Here is a 14,780-nt window from a genome sequence, read left to right as displayed (position 1 = left end):
CAATTGAGACACAGCAGCATGAAAAACAGTGCCCTCCATACATATTTGGAACCCCACTCCTCCCTCCCTATCTCACTTACAGCTCCTTCATCCATTAAGAAGGGCTGAGACACCCGGGAAGTTACTCAAGCAGCTGTGCAGAGCCTCCCATGCTCAATGCGTTATAATAATAATAATAATAATAATAATAATAATAATAATAATAATAATAATTTATTATTTATACCTCGCCCATCTGGCTGGGTCTCCCCAGCCTCTCTGGGAGGCTTCCAACAGAAAAATGAAATGAAATAATCTTTTAAACATTAAAAGCCTCCCTAAACAGGGCTGCCTTCAGATGTCTTCTAAAAATCTGGTAGCTGTTTTTCTGTTTGACATCTGATGGGAGGGCGTTCCACAGGGCAGGCGCCACTACCGAGAAGGCCCTCTGCCTGGTTCCCTGCAACTTGGCTTCTCGCAACGAGGGAACTGCCAGAAGGCTCTCGGCGCTGGACCTCAGAACGATGGGAGTGGAGATGCTCCTTCGGGTATACTGGACCGAGGCCATTTAGGGCTTTAAAGGTAAGCACCAACACTTTGAACTGTGCTCAGAAACGTACTGGGAGCCAATGTAGATCTTTTAAGACCAGTGTTATGTGGTCTCGGCGGCCGCTCCCAGTCACCAGTCTAGCTGCCGCATTCTGGATTAGTTGTAGTTTCCGGGTCATCTTCAAAGGCAGCCCCACGTAGAGCGCATTGCAGTAGTCCAAGCGAGAGATAACTATAGCATGCACCACTCTGGCGAGACAGTCTGCAGGCAGGTAGGGTCTCAGCCTGTGTACCAGATGGAGCTGATAGACAGCTGCCCTGGACACAGAATTGACCTGCGCCTCCATGGACAGCTGTGAGTCCAGAATGACTCCCAGGCTGCACACCTGGTCCTGATCTCATCCAGTACACATCTTGCCAGCTCCTCTGCAAGAATATAATGCAGGATTTTGTCAAAAGCCTTACTGAAATCAAGATAACTCTGCCCACAGCATTCCACCCCATCCACCAAGCTTGTAACTCTTATCAAAAAGGGAAATGAGATTCGTCTGGCATGCCTTGTTTTTGGAAATGAGCTCAAAGTTGTAAGCAGTGGCGTTGAACTGCTGAGCCTGCCACAGAGAAAGTTACCTGTTCAATGAAAGTTTGTTCCTATTGATTTAAGTCATACTTCTTGGGCATATTTCTTGACGCTAGGGAAAGAAAGCTTTCAGATGGGAATTGAAACATCTGAGCCCATTCAGTTCTGGTGAGAACCTGACATACCAGAAAGGGTCTCTGCAATAGTTTTTATTCCAGCCTTCACAATGACTAAAATCTACACCTGATGTGACAGTCCAATGAGAATATGCAGAGTGGTCATTGCTTCAATGCACAAACACACAAAAGTCTGAGTGAAGCTCCCCCAAAATGCATCACGCTGAAAGAAAGCAGTGTTCAAATATCTGCTTTAATTGTAGTTTTGACATTTTTTTATTTTTAAAAAAGGTACAACAAACTACTTGTACAATGTATTAATGTAAAATCCAAAGCAAGCTTACGATGTAAGGACATACTTTGAGTGAAAGGCATTTGGCTGAACATACAAACCACTCCAACTATGTGCTAGAACCTGACTTTTTCTTAGTCAAAACAGAAAATCAGTCATGCAGCAATTGCATCAAACTAATCTAGAAAAGCTGCTGTTGTGATTTAATAGTTCTCCATAGTGTAGTGTTGGTGGTGTGTAGTAATCATCCAGGGGAGCTTTTAGACCTTTAAGTCAAAACATGAAAAAGTGTGTAAGACCTGAGGTAGTTTGATAAAAATGGCAGGAAAAGGCAAACCAGACCCTTTCCCTGCCTCCCCCCCCCCAAAAAAAAATCTCATGGAATATCTCATCCAATTTATGGAAATGAAATCTCCCCCAATAGCCAGCTTTATACTCCCACTGTTAAAATTGATTAAAATCTCATTGCTGTGGCTCGATTCTGCTCTTACAAGACACAGAAGTACAAACTAACTCTGTGGCTGAATCTGTAGAGTCCACAATCACTGTAACCAAGTTTCATGGATGAAACGCGTCTGGCACAGAGACAGGTGCAGAATAAGGCTCCCTTGAACACATTATCATTAGCTCAGTGATTTCGCCCATACAGTGAGAACATGTATACACAGGAGCACGCCTGCATTCTTACATCCCCATCCATCTGTGGGGAGCCTAGACTATCATGTGCAATATATTCCCCTTGGGTTCCCGTGCATCTAGAGAGAGACACTAACCATTCCATGGACTTGCTCTATTTCTGAAAAATCTCACAATGAAAGAGAACCCCCCCCCCAGCCCAATTAAAATTATTTTACTTTTAACTGCTCTGGCTTGCCGTCTTGCATCATATTTTTGTATGGACTACAATACAAGGGTTGTTGTTTTTCCTTCCCTGCACTCAAACATGCTACTCAGGATCATGTGCAGATTCTGGTTTTGTCAAGAGAGAAAAACAGGCATGCTTTGGAAAAATGGCTTCCATGAGCACGGGATAATACCAGCAGCCGAACCAACTTCAAACATGTGATGTGAACACTTGCATAGGAATCTGCTTCAATCTCTTGCAACAAAACCCCAAGTTTAAGGTGCTTTACATTAGACAGAGTAGGAAAGTACATAGGGAGGCCATTTAAAAGGAGCCGGCTAAGAAAGCAAATAAATGACAAGCACTCTCCTCACTAATTAAACATGTACGCAAACAATAGGAACACCTTTCCAACAAGCTTGGATCATGCTTTCTTCAAATTCTGGATCTGCTGATAGGAAAGTTGTGTTGTATAACCCAAGTTACTTAAAAGGTCAGCTTGTTCCAAAGAACAAAGCTGTGACATGTTTCTAAAATGGGAAAACAGGTTTAAAACATTACTAACAGTGATCACCTTCCCTTTAATATTCAACATTTGAACACTGGGAAATTTAGTAAATGTGTTATGAAAATCTATTGTGCAAAAAGCCAATGCACACACTAGAAAAAATGAAAACACTTCCCACATAAAGTATTTTGGAATTAAGAGGTAGACTTAAAGGGCTTCACAAAACCTTCATTTGAAAGTTGTACAACTAGACTTCTTTCTATAGCTTTATATGGTACATGACATCACAGAGGTGGTGTCATTTCAGCTCTTGAATGCTCATACAGCACGTAAGGTGAATCCCAGTGACCTAAGGGTTAATAAATGAACAGAATACCCTTGGAACACAATGCTGTCAAGCATTTCTGAGTGACCAACTAGGCACCTGATCAGAGGTAGGTCTAGCTCTTACTTAAGGTGGAAAATGTGCCTAGGCTGAAAAAACTTCAGACTGCATGCAGGGCCACACATGGTCAGTATGCTCTTCACAACTTATGGTCCTCCAGATGCTTGAGGCTATACTGCCATCATCCCTATGCGCACTAAGGCTGATGGAGCTCAAGAACCATTGTTATGGGGAGGGGGAACGGACTATAGGCTTCCCCTTGTGGAGCCAGTTTTTTGCATCCAGCGAATGTGTGGAATAGAGACACATTCAGTCATGTGAGTTTCAAGTGGTGCAGCCTCGAGACACAGGGCAATGACCCTCGAAAGAACTAATCCTAAAACTTCAGCTTAAACAATGGCACACTTAAGAACCACTATCGAATACTGGTTTCTGCATTTAAAATAATACAATGTAAACTTCTGGTGACACTGGTCAAGACTCTACTGTTATAGGATGAACCTGTGAAATGCTATTTGACAATAAATGGTATCCATTACAATTTTCTAAAATGTGAAAGGGGAAGGATCAGTCCTATAATCTGAAATTGTTTCTAGTTATTTCTAATCATGGATCTGAAGCAGCTTGGGCACTAGCACATAGTCCTAAATTATAGGTAACAAAATCACTTCAGTGGAGGTGGGGGAAGGAAGTGTGCTTTTTCTTCCTTACAAAAAGGTGTACATAAAAGCGAACCATGGAGCGTCGTTATAAAACCGACAGGATCACTGGATTGGGGGGGGGGGGAACACACTAATGTATAAACTGTTTTCAGAGCGGCACATTAGAAATTGCAAATGCTTGCAAGGTGCCTGACTGTGCTTCACTTTAATGCATATCAATGACTCATTGAGGAATGATAGTTTTAAAGGGGACAAGAATGTGTTTCCTGTTACACAGAAATGGTAGCTCTCCGAAGTAATTTCAACTTTCAAGGCTGATATCTGCGAATGCCTAAAAAAGTTCCATTTTAAATGTTACAAATTAAGAAAAGCTGCCAACCACAGAGCATAGAAAACAATAGTCTTGAGTGTCTTCTGCACCAGGGAGAGGCAACAGTAAGAAGTTTGCAGTCTGAGCACAGAAACTATTGCTCAAAACTTTGGCTTTGCAGAAGTGTCTTCCCACTGTGTTTCAGTTAAAAACATAAAAGTAAGAAGCATCGAGAAGTTTGGGCTCCCCTTCATATCGCATAATCATCATGGTCTTGTGGGCTGAAGGCAGATGCCCTCAAAATCTCCAGGGAGTTGACTAAAATTAGTGTTCCAGTGAGATGCTTCCAGCGTTTTGTGATGGGATTTTTCATCTTGTCAAGGCCAATGTGCAGCTCTTGTGTCACATCGCGATAACTGTCTCCCATCTGATTGCTCCATGTGAGCATAAAGTCATATGCTGGTTTCCACATTGCCTGCCAAAGACAAGAAACCAGCATTAACACAGTGTACAAGTTACAGGTAGGTAGCCGTGTTGGTCTGAGTCGAAGCAAAATAAAAATATTCCTTCAGTAGCACCTTAAAGACCAACTAAGTTTTTATTTTGGTATGAGCTTTCGTGTGCATGCACACTTCTTCAGATACAGTACACTGAAACAGAAGAGCCAGACCCTTATGTATATTCAGAGGGTGGTGGGGGTGGGTGGGAATGGGTGATGGGCTGATAGGAGTGGTAAACCTGTTGATGGCTGTTAACAACTGCTGATGACTGCAATAGGTCCTGCGTGGAAAAAGCAAGGGCTTAGGTGCTAAAGAAAGCTTGATCATGCATAATGAGGTAAGAATCCGATGTCTCTATTCATCCCAGGTGGCTCCATGGTTTTAAGCTTGGTAATGAGTTCCAATTCAGCAACTTCTCTTTCCAGTCTGTTTCTGAAATTTTTCTGTAATAAAACAGCTGCTTTGAGATCTTGTATAGAAGTATACAAGACCACTCTGCTATTAGGATTTATGTCAGCCAAACCAAACCATCTTGTGTACACAGTCTCTGCAGTCTCTTGCAGACCCAGGAGCAAGGGCTGTCTCATTCTTATAACACTTTTTGACTGGACCACACGTGGGATAAAAATCCTGAAATATATACCTAAGATATTCATCCATGTGAATCAACACATACAGGCTGAAGTGGCACAGCCTTGAGACCAGCTGCGACTTCAGTGAGAACTAGACCAAAAGAAATGTAGGGATTTCAGTCCTAGAATAAACCATATCAGAACAAATATATGAGAAATACTGCAGTAGGCTAAGCTACATTTCTTTTTTTTAAAGGGTTTCCCACAAAACCAAAATAAGGAAAAGGTCTCAGACACGCTAAGTCCAGAAACACTGCTGTCAAATTAGATGCTTAGTGTGCTACAAATTTGGGTCTAACTCAAATTTTCAGCTGACAAATGGCTTGGTATTCTTGAAAGTACTGAGGGGTTTTCAATAACTCTTTCAACATTACAAATAGTGGCAATAGTTAGCTGGATGGAAAGAAACACCCAGTGCTATCTACTCCAACTCCCCCTGTTCTGTTGAACCACTCCAGCTAAATGTGACCATGGAAAACAGATTAAATCTGAAGGTGGCCAGCATTCAGATTGTAAGTCCTAGGCAGGGCTAGCCATTTCACTTTGATACCTTTTTTTGCAATAAATAAAACACCTCTTCCTGTGTGGCCACTTTTTTTACCACGGCAAACATGCAACAAAAATTGCTGTGCACTTTTGTCATCATTCAAGATCAAAAAGGGAGCTGAACATAATAGCAAACTGTTTTTCCAACCCTTTAGTGCCGAGTGAGGCAGCATCCAGCAAAACCCAGAATGTATTACATGAAAGCTTTCTTACCTCACTATCTACAGCTCCATTCTTGTCTCGATGGGGGGCTTCATAAGCATCCATCTGTTGCTTGGAGACCTTGGCCAGTTTCTCAGCAAGCTCTCTCCAGCGCTGGGCTACTTCCACCGCCGTAGTCAAAAGCACAAAATCCTGAATTAGCCTCACAACCAAGCCCTGGCAGTCCATTTTCAGCAAGGCCTGAAGGAATGCAGAACAAGTCAAGTTAGTCCTGGACACCCAACCTCACAGGAGCATCAGCCCATTTCTGTAGATCAGAAGATTGAGGGGAAACCACTACTATTATATATTTATATTCCGCTCTCTGTCTGGTTATATAGATACTCCAAACAGGAGTACGTTCAGGTAATGCTTAGTTCTTAAGCCAAGCAAAATAGAAGAACTAATTTGACCAAGATGTTCAAAGGCCTGGAAACCAAGCCTTATGAGGAACAGTTGAGGCAGTTGAGTGCGTTTAGCCTGGAAAAGAAGAGACGAAGAGAATATAGAATCATAGAATTGGAAAGCCCCAAGTGTCATCTAGTCCACCCCCTCAACTAAATATCCATGACAGATGGTATCCAAGCTCTGCTTAAAAGCCTCCAATGAATAAGAGTCCATAACCACTTGAGGGAGTCTGTTCCACTGTCAAACAGATATGATAGCCATCTTCAAATGGTTGTCACATGGAAGACGGAGCAAGCTTGTTTTCTTCTGCTCCAGACGGTAGAACCTCAACCAATGGCTTCAAGTTACAAGCAAGGAGATTCCAACTGAACCTCTGATGGTAAGAGCTGGTGCCCAGTGGAACACATTGGAGGTTTTTAGGCAGAGATTGGATGGTCATCTGTCATGGGTGGTTTAATTGAGATTCCTGCATTCCAGGGGTTGGACTAGATGACCCTTAGAGTCCCTTTCAACTCTACAGTTCCATTCTCTCCCCCATGCTTCTTAATATCTATATGAAGCCGCTGGGAGAGATCATCAGGGGGTTTGGGCTGGGTGTTCATCAGTATGCAGATGACACCCAGCTCTACCTCTCTTTCAAATCAGAACCAGTGAAGGCGGTGAAGGTCCTGTGTGAGTGCCTGGAGGCGGTTGGAGGATGGATGGCAGCTAACAGATTGAGGTTGAATCCTGACAAGACAGAAGTACTGTTTTTGGGGGACAGGAGGCGGGCAGGTGTGGAGGACTCCCTGGTCCTGAATGGGGTAACTGTGCCCCTGAAGGACCAGGTGCGCAGCCTGGGAGTCATTTTGGACTCACAGCTGTCCATGGAGGCGCAGGTCAATTCTGTATCCAGGGCGGCTTGTCTACCAGCTCCATCTGGCACGCAGGCTAAGACCCTACCTGGCCGCGGACTGTCTTGCCAGAGTGGTGCATGCTATGGTTATCTCCTGCTTGGACTACTGCAATGCGCTTTACGTGGGGCTACCTTTGAAGGTGACCCGGAAACTGCAATTAATTCAGAATGTGGCAGCTAGACTAGTTGACTGGGAGTGGCCGCCAGGATCACATAACACCGGTCCTGAGAGATCTACACTGGCTCCCAGTACGTTTCCGAGCACAATTCAAAGTGTTGGTGCTGACCTTTAAAGCCCTAAACGGCCTCGGTCCTGTATACCTGAAGGAGCGTCTCCACCCTCTCCATTCAGCCCAGACACTGAGATCCAGTACTGAGGGCCTTCTGGCGGCGGTTCCCTCATTGTGAGAAGTGAGGTTACAGGAAACCAGACAGAGGGCCTTCTCGGTAGTGGCACCCGTCCTGTGGAACGCCCTCCCAGCAGATTTCAAGACAATAAGCAACTATTTTACTTTTAGAAGACAACTGAAGGCGGCCCTGTATAGGGAAGTTTTTAATGTTTGATGCTGTACTGTTTTTAATATTCGGTTGGAAGCCGCCCAGAGTGGCTGGGAAAACCCAGCCAGATGGGTGGGGTATAAATAATAAATAATAAATTATTATTATTATTATTATTATTATTATTATTATTATTATTATTACAGTTCTGAGATTCTATTCTAGGACCTTGCTATTCCATTAAATTAAATGCAAATATCCTATTTTAATTACATGTGTGCAAAGGCACTGCAAAACTAGCTTATGCGTTAGGATATGCAGCATAGACGGTAGAATCCCTGTAGCCTGGCCTTCAATAATGTGCATTAATTACATTATAGCCCACATGCACTTAAAAGTGATTACTACACGCCTGCTGGGATTAGCAAATTTGACAACAGGAGTTTTAATTCCTCCTAATTGTACTATTTCAATTTCTGGGGGGGGGGAGAGGCTGTGGATCTCTTCTGTGTTACTTCACAGTAGCAACAATGCTCTTCCTTAGCATTTACTGAAGTTCCTGCTTTACACAAAAGCAGCAGGTAGCATACCAAAGAAGAATACTTTACATTCAAAAGTCACACTTCAAAAGATGTGCTGCTGGAAGAATGTAATTCAAATGTATGTACTCTTCAATGTTTAGATAATGCCTCAAAAGTGGGCAAACTTTCATTTCCAAATAGCTAATTGGATATTAAGTAGCTTATAGGTAGTGGAGTGACAGCAAGTTTCTGCACCAAGGAGCTTTTTTTTTTTTTTTTTTGGTATGGACATACAGGACACGGGTGGCACTGTGGTCTAAACCACAGAGCCTAGGGCTTGCTGATCAGAAGGTCGGCGGTTCGAATCCCCGCGACGGGGTGAGCTCCCGTTGCTCAGTCCCAGCTCCTGCCAACCTAGCAGTTCGAAAGCACGTCAAAGTGCAAGTAGATAAATAGGTACCACTCGAAGCAGGAAGGTAAACGGCGTTTCCATGCGCTGCTCTGGTTTGCCAGAAGCAGCTTAGTCATGCTGGCCACATGACCCGGAAGCTGTTTGTGGACAAAACGCCGGCTCCCTCGGCCTATAGAGCGAGATGAGCGCTGCAACCCCAGAGTCGTCCGTGACTGGACCTAATGGTCAGAGGTACCTATTAGGCATGGTAGGACCATTGCAAGGGCCCTCAATTCTTAAACAAAGTATTTTCCCCCAACCCATTAAAAGCTGAGTGGTAGTCAGGGCACCACACAGTATGAAATGATGGTAGTTGGAAGTTAATCTTATTAACTGCCTCCTACATGTTTCCCCAAACTGCAAAACCAAGCCTGAAATGAGCCCTATTTCCTCTAACGCCATTGAAAGAGTTTGAATAAGAGGGTCTGGTTTCTTGCCCTGCTCTTGCTCTGCTTCACAGGCCTATAGGACACGGGCAACCTACTCATCTTCGGACTTTCCAGAGCATTTCCTCCCCCATGAACTCCAACAATTGATTTCTCAGCAGGCAGAAGTAGTATCTTCCAGTTTACAACCCCTATTTGTAACTTCTTAACATCCTGCCAAATCAAGGAGAATATCCAGGTAATCTGATAATTCGTTTGCGTTGATGGCGCTACACAACCACCATGCCTTTGGCAAACTTTTGCACTACTCCCGCTGGCAAAGCAGAGCTGGCTCCCTGTCCTTTGCTCACGCTCCTTACTGAACACCCACTTCCTTCCTTCCTTATCATTCTGTTCCCCTTCAGGCAACCTAGCATCTTCTAAAAGAGCTTTCATCATTAAGGTAGAATTCTTGTAAGAATTAAACCAATCAGCATGTATTGTGTATATGACATGTGTTGTGCACCATGGTTTTAGACACTGGGTGTTCAATTCAGTTTCCTTTAAACATCCCTTTTTTTTTTAGAAGGGCAGCTTGATTGCAGCTTTAAATGGGGTAACTATAACACTTCCCTGAGCACACACGATTTTCTATACTCTTGAGGGAGAAGTAAAATAATTATATAGCTGGTTCCACAAGATGGATTTCTGGAAGGTCATTTTTACTTAATGAAAAAAGTAGCACTCTTTTATTAAGAAGGCCCAAATCCTAAGAGACCTGCCTTTCAATTTGTCAGTTGCAGTGCACCTCCTTTCTCACTGAAGCAAAGTTTTAATGAGCAATTTCGGAGGGAGATACAACCAAAAGATGAAATTTACTTGTGGTTACTTAATCCTAAAATGCACCTCTGTGCTGTGAAAGGGATCCAGTCAAAGACTTTTCTGTGATTGTCTTTTGATTTAATCACCTGAGATACGTTTATAAAAATGGCAAGGAAATGCACATTGTACAATGCCATGTATTTGCACTTCAGCCATTGAAAACAGAATGGATAGCAGCCCAATCCTAAGTAAGCCCCCTTTATCTTAATGGTAGCTATTTCCAAGTTTAGGTCTGCAGCCTGAAACAATCAAGGCTGCAATCCTAAACTTACTTACCAGGAAGTAAGTTCTGTCGAATTCAGCATACAGTGGCACCTCGGTTTATGAACACAATTGGTTCCGGAAGTCTGTTCATAAACCGAAGCGTTCATAAACCGAAGCAAACTTTCCCATTGAAAGTAATGGAAAGTGGATTAATCCATTCTAGACGATGGGAAAAACCCCTAAAGCAGCAATTTAACGGAGCGCTTCCATGGCTGCAGCTCCGATGCCTTCGCGGAGGCCGGGGAGCACTTCCGTGGCTGCAACCCAGTCGCGGAAGTGCTCCCCAGCCTCTGGGAGGCATTGGAACGAAGGCCCGGCCTCCCTGAAGGTATTGGATGCTCCGGTGTCTTTGGGGAGGTTTGGCCTTCACTCCGATGCCTTCGGGGAGGCCGGGCCTTCACTCCGGGCCTCCAGGAGCCATTGGAGCGAAGGCCCGGCCTCCCCGAAGGTATCGGACGCTCAGTAGGCCTCAGGCACCTTGGTTTACTAACTTCAAGGTTAGGAGTGTTCGTAAACCGAAAATTCGTAAACCGAGGTGTTCGTAAACCGAGGTACCACTGTAACTTACTTCTAAGTAGACACTGTTAGGATTGTGCTATCAATAGGTGTAATGTTAGTAATGTACAAGGGGTTGCTCAGCAATTACCTCAGGCATCCTGGTTTATTGACAAGCACCTGGGTGGCACTTAAATATATGGCAACAGTGAAGAAGAGCTAGTTGTGGTGCTCAATTGTGCTATAAACAAGCAGCAGCTTTCACAGCCTTAGTTATTTTCCCCACAGCCTGTTCAGGGGAGCTCTTAACTCAAGAGAATGCTGGAAACCAGGTGACCCTTCCTGATTTAATACTTCCAATAACCAGAATACTTACTGACATCAGTTCCTTCTGGAAAGATTTCCTATCCTTACTGTCGGAATTATTACAGTCTTCTTTCAATTTCTCCAACACAGAAGCCACACATTCTGGCTCACTGTCTAGCTCTGCTCGACAGAAGAAAACAAGTGGCAAGTTGCCGTATCCCAGAGCATCTGCAAATGCACGCCAGCTGCTAATGTTTTCCATGAGCAAAGTCCTTACTGAAGCATAGATATAGGTGAGAAACTTACAAGGCCGCAGTATTTGCTCCAGCAACATACTAGTGGTGAGCTCAGGCCCAGAGAAAAAATTCGGCTTGGCTTTCCCAATAACTAAAACATTTTTGGTATGGACAAGGCCAATTTTACCCTGATAGTAACCAATGTACCATTCCTTTGTCCAGAGTTGACCTTTCAACTTGATTTTCTCCTCACTTAGCAAGGCTATGGCATCCCCTTTCTTATATTCCAAGAGATAATGGTTTTTGTTTTGCCGCACTACAGTTTTCAGTAGTTTCCCATATTTTAAGCTTGCCACTATCCGATCCTGGAAGACAGGGTATTTGCTGGTGGTTGCAAGAGGAGACAGGATGATTTTCCCCACTTCATTTTTCTTCAGGAACCTTCGCTGCCCAGCTGACCTGATAGCACTTTTGGGAGGCGGCTGCGGTGTCTGAACACAGAACTGAGTCAATATGGCATCCTTGGCATCCTTGACTTGTATTCTCAGGGTGAAGTCGTACAGCTCGTTGGGATCATGTGACATGATGGGGAAAATGAGGCGGCTGACTTTGCCCAACTTCATCTGGAAGCCCCTCACTATTTTTGCCTGTTCGCTGGCTCTTACCTCATAGTTGGTCATGTTTGAAAACATGCACAGCTTTAGGTCTTGTGGCCTCGCTAAGGTGAACTGGTGCTTCCCCCACAACTGCAGCGCCACCGCCGACGTACAATGCGCATGGCGTGTAACTTCATTCACCAACAGAGTCTTGGGGGCACAATCATGTCCAAAGATGGCCACCACCGTTTTAAAAGAAGGGTGTATGTGCTTTGGGCCATAGACTCCAACTGTGATTTTTTTACTAATGTAATCCCAGACAGTGTAAGGATATAGAATGTTCTGTCCCTGGGCCACAACTGCTATGTACATGCAAGGCTCCAGGTTTTCCAGCTGAACCTGGACGGTGTCTCCATAGCAACAGCCGAGTTGCACCGGTGTGTATGGACCTTCCTTCATGTCGCTGCGCAGGCACTGAACTCCCACCAAACTCTTGCTCACTGGGTCATTCTTCACTTCCGCTGAAATTTTCATCTCCAACAAGATGGAGGTTCTGGTCTCCATGTTGCTCAGCTTAATCTCTAGCACGGGGCTTATGGTGCTGCACTTGTCACTGTTGAGCTCAAGAGGAGGATCCAAAAGAGCCTTCATGGAGATTTGTTGAGTATCACCAACCCCCACATGCCCTTCAGGAAGACGCATGTTAATATTTGTATCTGGAAGCTGGACTGCTCCCCCAGAACTATCTAGCTTGCAAACTATGTTTGTCTCCACAGGTTGCGTCTGACCCCAACCAGGGTTCTGGCCCAAGAGATCCAGGTCATGGCAAGACCTTGCTAATTTCCGATGGTTCAGCCATGCAGCTCTGAAGTCTTCTCTGCTCTGGAATTCCTCTGGGGTAGGAGATTTCAACCCTGTGAAGAAGCCTGAGGATTCTGGGTTTTCTGACTTTGCCTGGAGTACGGAGAGCTCTGATAAACTGTAGGAGCGCTTGCTTCTGAAAAAAGGATTGTCCCGCCTGCTTGGCTGCTCAAACTCAAATCCATTCATTGATGGACCCTCCTCAAGATGGTTACCTAGACTGCTGTCAGTTGCAGAACTTGACCCTGTAAAGGTGGGCACCCCTGTGTCAAACAGCAACAAATCCACAGTGGTTTGGTGGGAGCAATCCTTGTTCCTATCAGGCATTATCTGCAAATTCCCATTCAGAAAAGGGTTAGTCTGCATGTTATTCATAAAAGGGTTGTTTTTGGCTAAGTTCAGGTTTAAATCTGTCCAGTCTCCAAGCAGGTCAAGCTCTTTGGCTCCCTCATCAGAGCTTTCAAGCAGATTGTCTATCATTCCACTGTCCGTTAATGAAGAGTTCCGGTAGTTTACAGGCTGAACGTAGGAGGATGGGATATAGCCCATCTCTGTGGTATTATGAGCATACCACCACTCACCTCCTGAGGTATCTAAGACATAAAGGTGGTCACCCTTGGAGAACTTCAAGGTGGTGAAATTGTTGGGGCAGTAGTCTTTAATTGCAACAACTTCCTTTGCATTTCCAAATGACGTAGGATTGTCTATCATCAAGGCACTAGGAGAAGGCACTGCAAATCAAAAAGCAGAATGAAGTGAGCAACTGCAGGTGAGAACAACCATCTACCAACATTGCACAATTATACTGTAGCTCTTTTGCTTGCACTCTGAATCAGGTTATTTGCATGCATAAACACACACATACACACACACACATTATTTTTCAAGAGCTCCTTTAAGAGATTAATGGATTCTGCATTATTAGAGACTAAGGGTGCAATCTTATACCAAATTTACCTAGAAGTAAGCCTTGTGGAACTCAATAGGGCTCATTTCTGAGTCGACATGAATAGATATGCATACATTGCACTGTAAATCTCTATTGGGAAAAGGGTGTGATATAGTTGAGTTAACTACTTGCAGATTTGGAAATTAATGTGTGAGCAAATTCATCACTAGATCCACAAGGAGACGCTGTGCTAAATGTGGGCTGCGGCACGGAACAATGGAAAAAGAAGTTGATTGAGAATGACATTGGCCATGAACTGATTCAGCTTTGTTATACAAGGTTTTTTTAACTAGTATTTGTTGTACTGTACAAGCATTTGCAAGCATCAGGTTACTCCTGCATCAGATCGTTATTTTTTTAAACAACTGCCTCATTAACTTAGAAATCCAATTCCAGGCTAGCAAGAGCCAAATCTAAATAAACAGCTGCATAGGTGAAGGTCTGGCAGAAGTCAGAGGGCCCCATCCACTTTCATATTCTCCAGTACTGAAAGCAGGTTGTAGGGGACTTCCGGTCAACCGTGCCATCTTCTCAGTTGGAAGTCCATTCAGCGGAGCAGACCTTGGCGCTTCAGAGGTGGGGGGACCGCTCCAGCGCAGCATTTTGGGGACCCGATGTCTGGTGGGTGCCAAAAGCGCCCTCCCCTCCCCAGCAAGGCTCTGTTTTGAGCCCCTGAGAGCGAGGGGGTAGAGCTGCGGCGCATCAGACTAAGATTGCTAACTCTGACAGCGTGAAACTGCGTGACTGGGAGAGAGCAGCGGTTGACTCTTCCAAGGAAAATTGTCAAAAGCAACAGACTGTGAGTACATTGATTTATTGGACTAAAATCAGGAAAAATTGGCCACGGGTGAGAGATATAAAAACGGAAGTCGATCTCTACCCATTGATTGATTGGGAAGCAGTAACATGTCCTGAAGCCGGAAACGAATTTGGAGTGCTTTAAATCTCC

The 14,780-nt window shown here is 44.2% G+C and overlaps 1 protein-coding gene across 4 annotated transcripts in view; it reads right to left on the bottom strand.

Moving 5' to 3' along the window:
- Positions 1-895: 895 nt before the first annotated feature.
- SH3BP4 (SH3 domain binding protein 4) overlaps positions 896-14,780 on the bottom strand; it is a 45,666-nt gene continuing 31,781 nt past the window's right edge. For all 4 annotated transcript variants that reach the window (XM_035140173.2, XM_035140156.2, XM_060282613.1 and 1 more), the window contains 3 exons: positions 11,260-13,613; positions 6,117-6,305; positions 896-4,700 (listed from right to left, as the gene is read on the bottom strand). In XM_035140173.2, the coding sequence (XP_034996064.1) occupies positions 4,476-4,700; positions 6,117-6,305; positions 11,260-13,613 (2,768 nt within the window). In that variant the 3' untranslated portion in view covers positions 896-4,475. The remainder of the gene's footprint in view (positions 4,701-6,116; positions 6,306-11,259; positions 13,614-14,780) is intronic.

The sequence above is a fragment of the Zootoca vivipara genome, chromosome 1 (assembly GCF_963506605.1).
Source record: "Zootoca vivipara chromosome 1, rZooViv1.1, whole genome shotgun sequence".
Taxonomy (NCBI): Eukaryota; Metazoa; Chordata; class Lepidosauria; order Squamata; family Lacertidae; genus Zootoca; species Zootoca vivipara.
The sequence above is the reverse complement of the archived record's forward strand: the minus strand, read 5'-3'. Positions and strand labels throughout refer to the sequence as shown.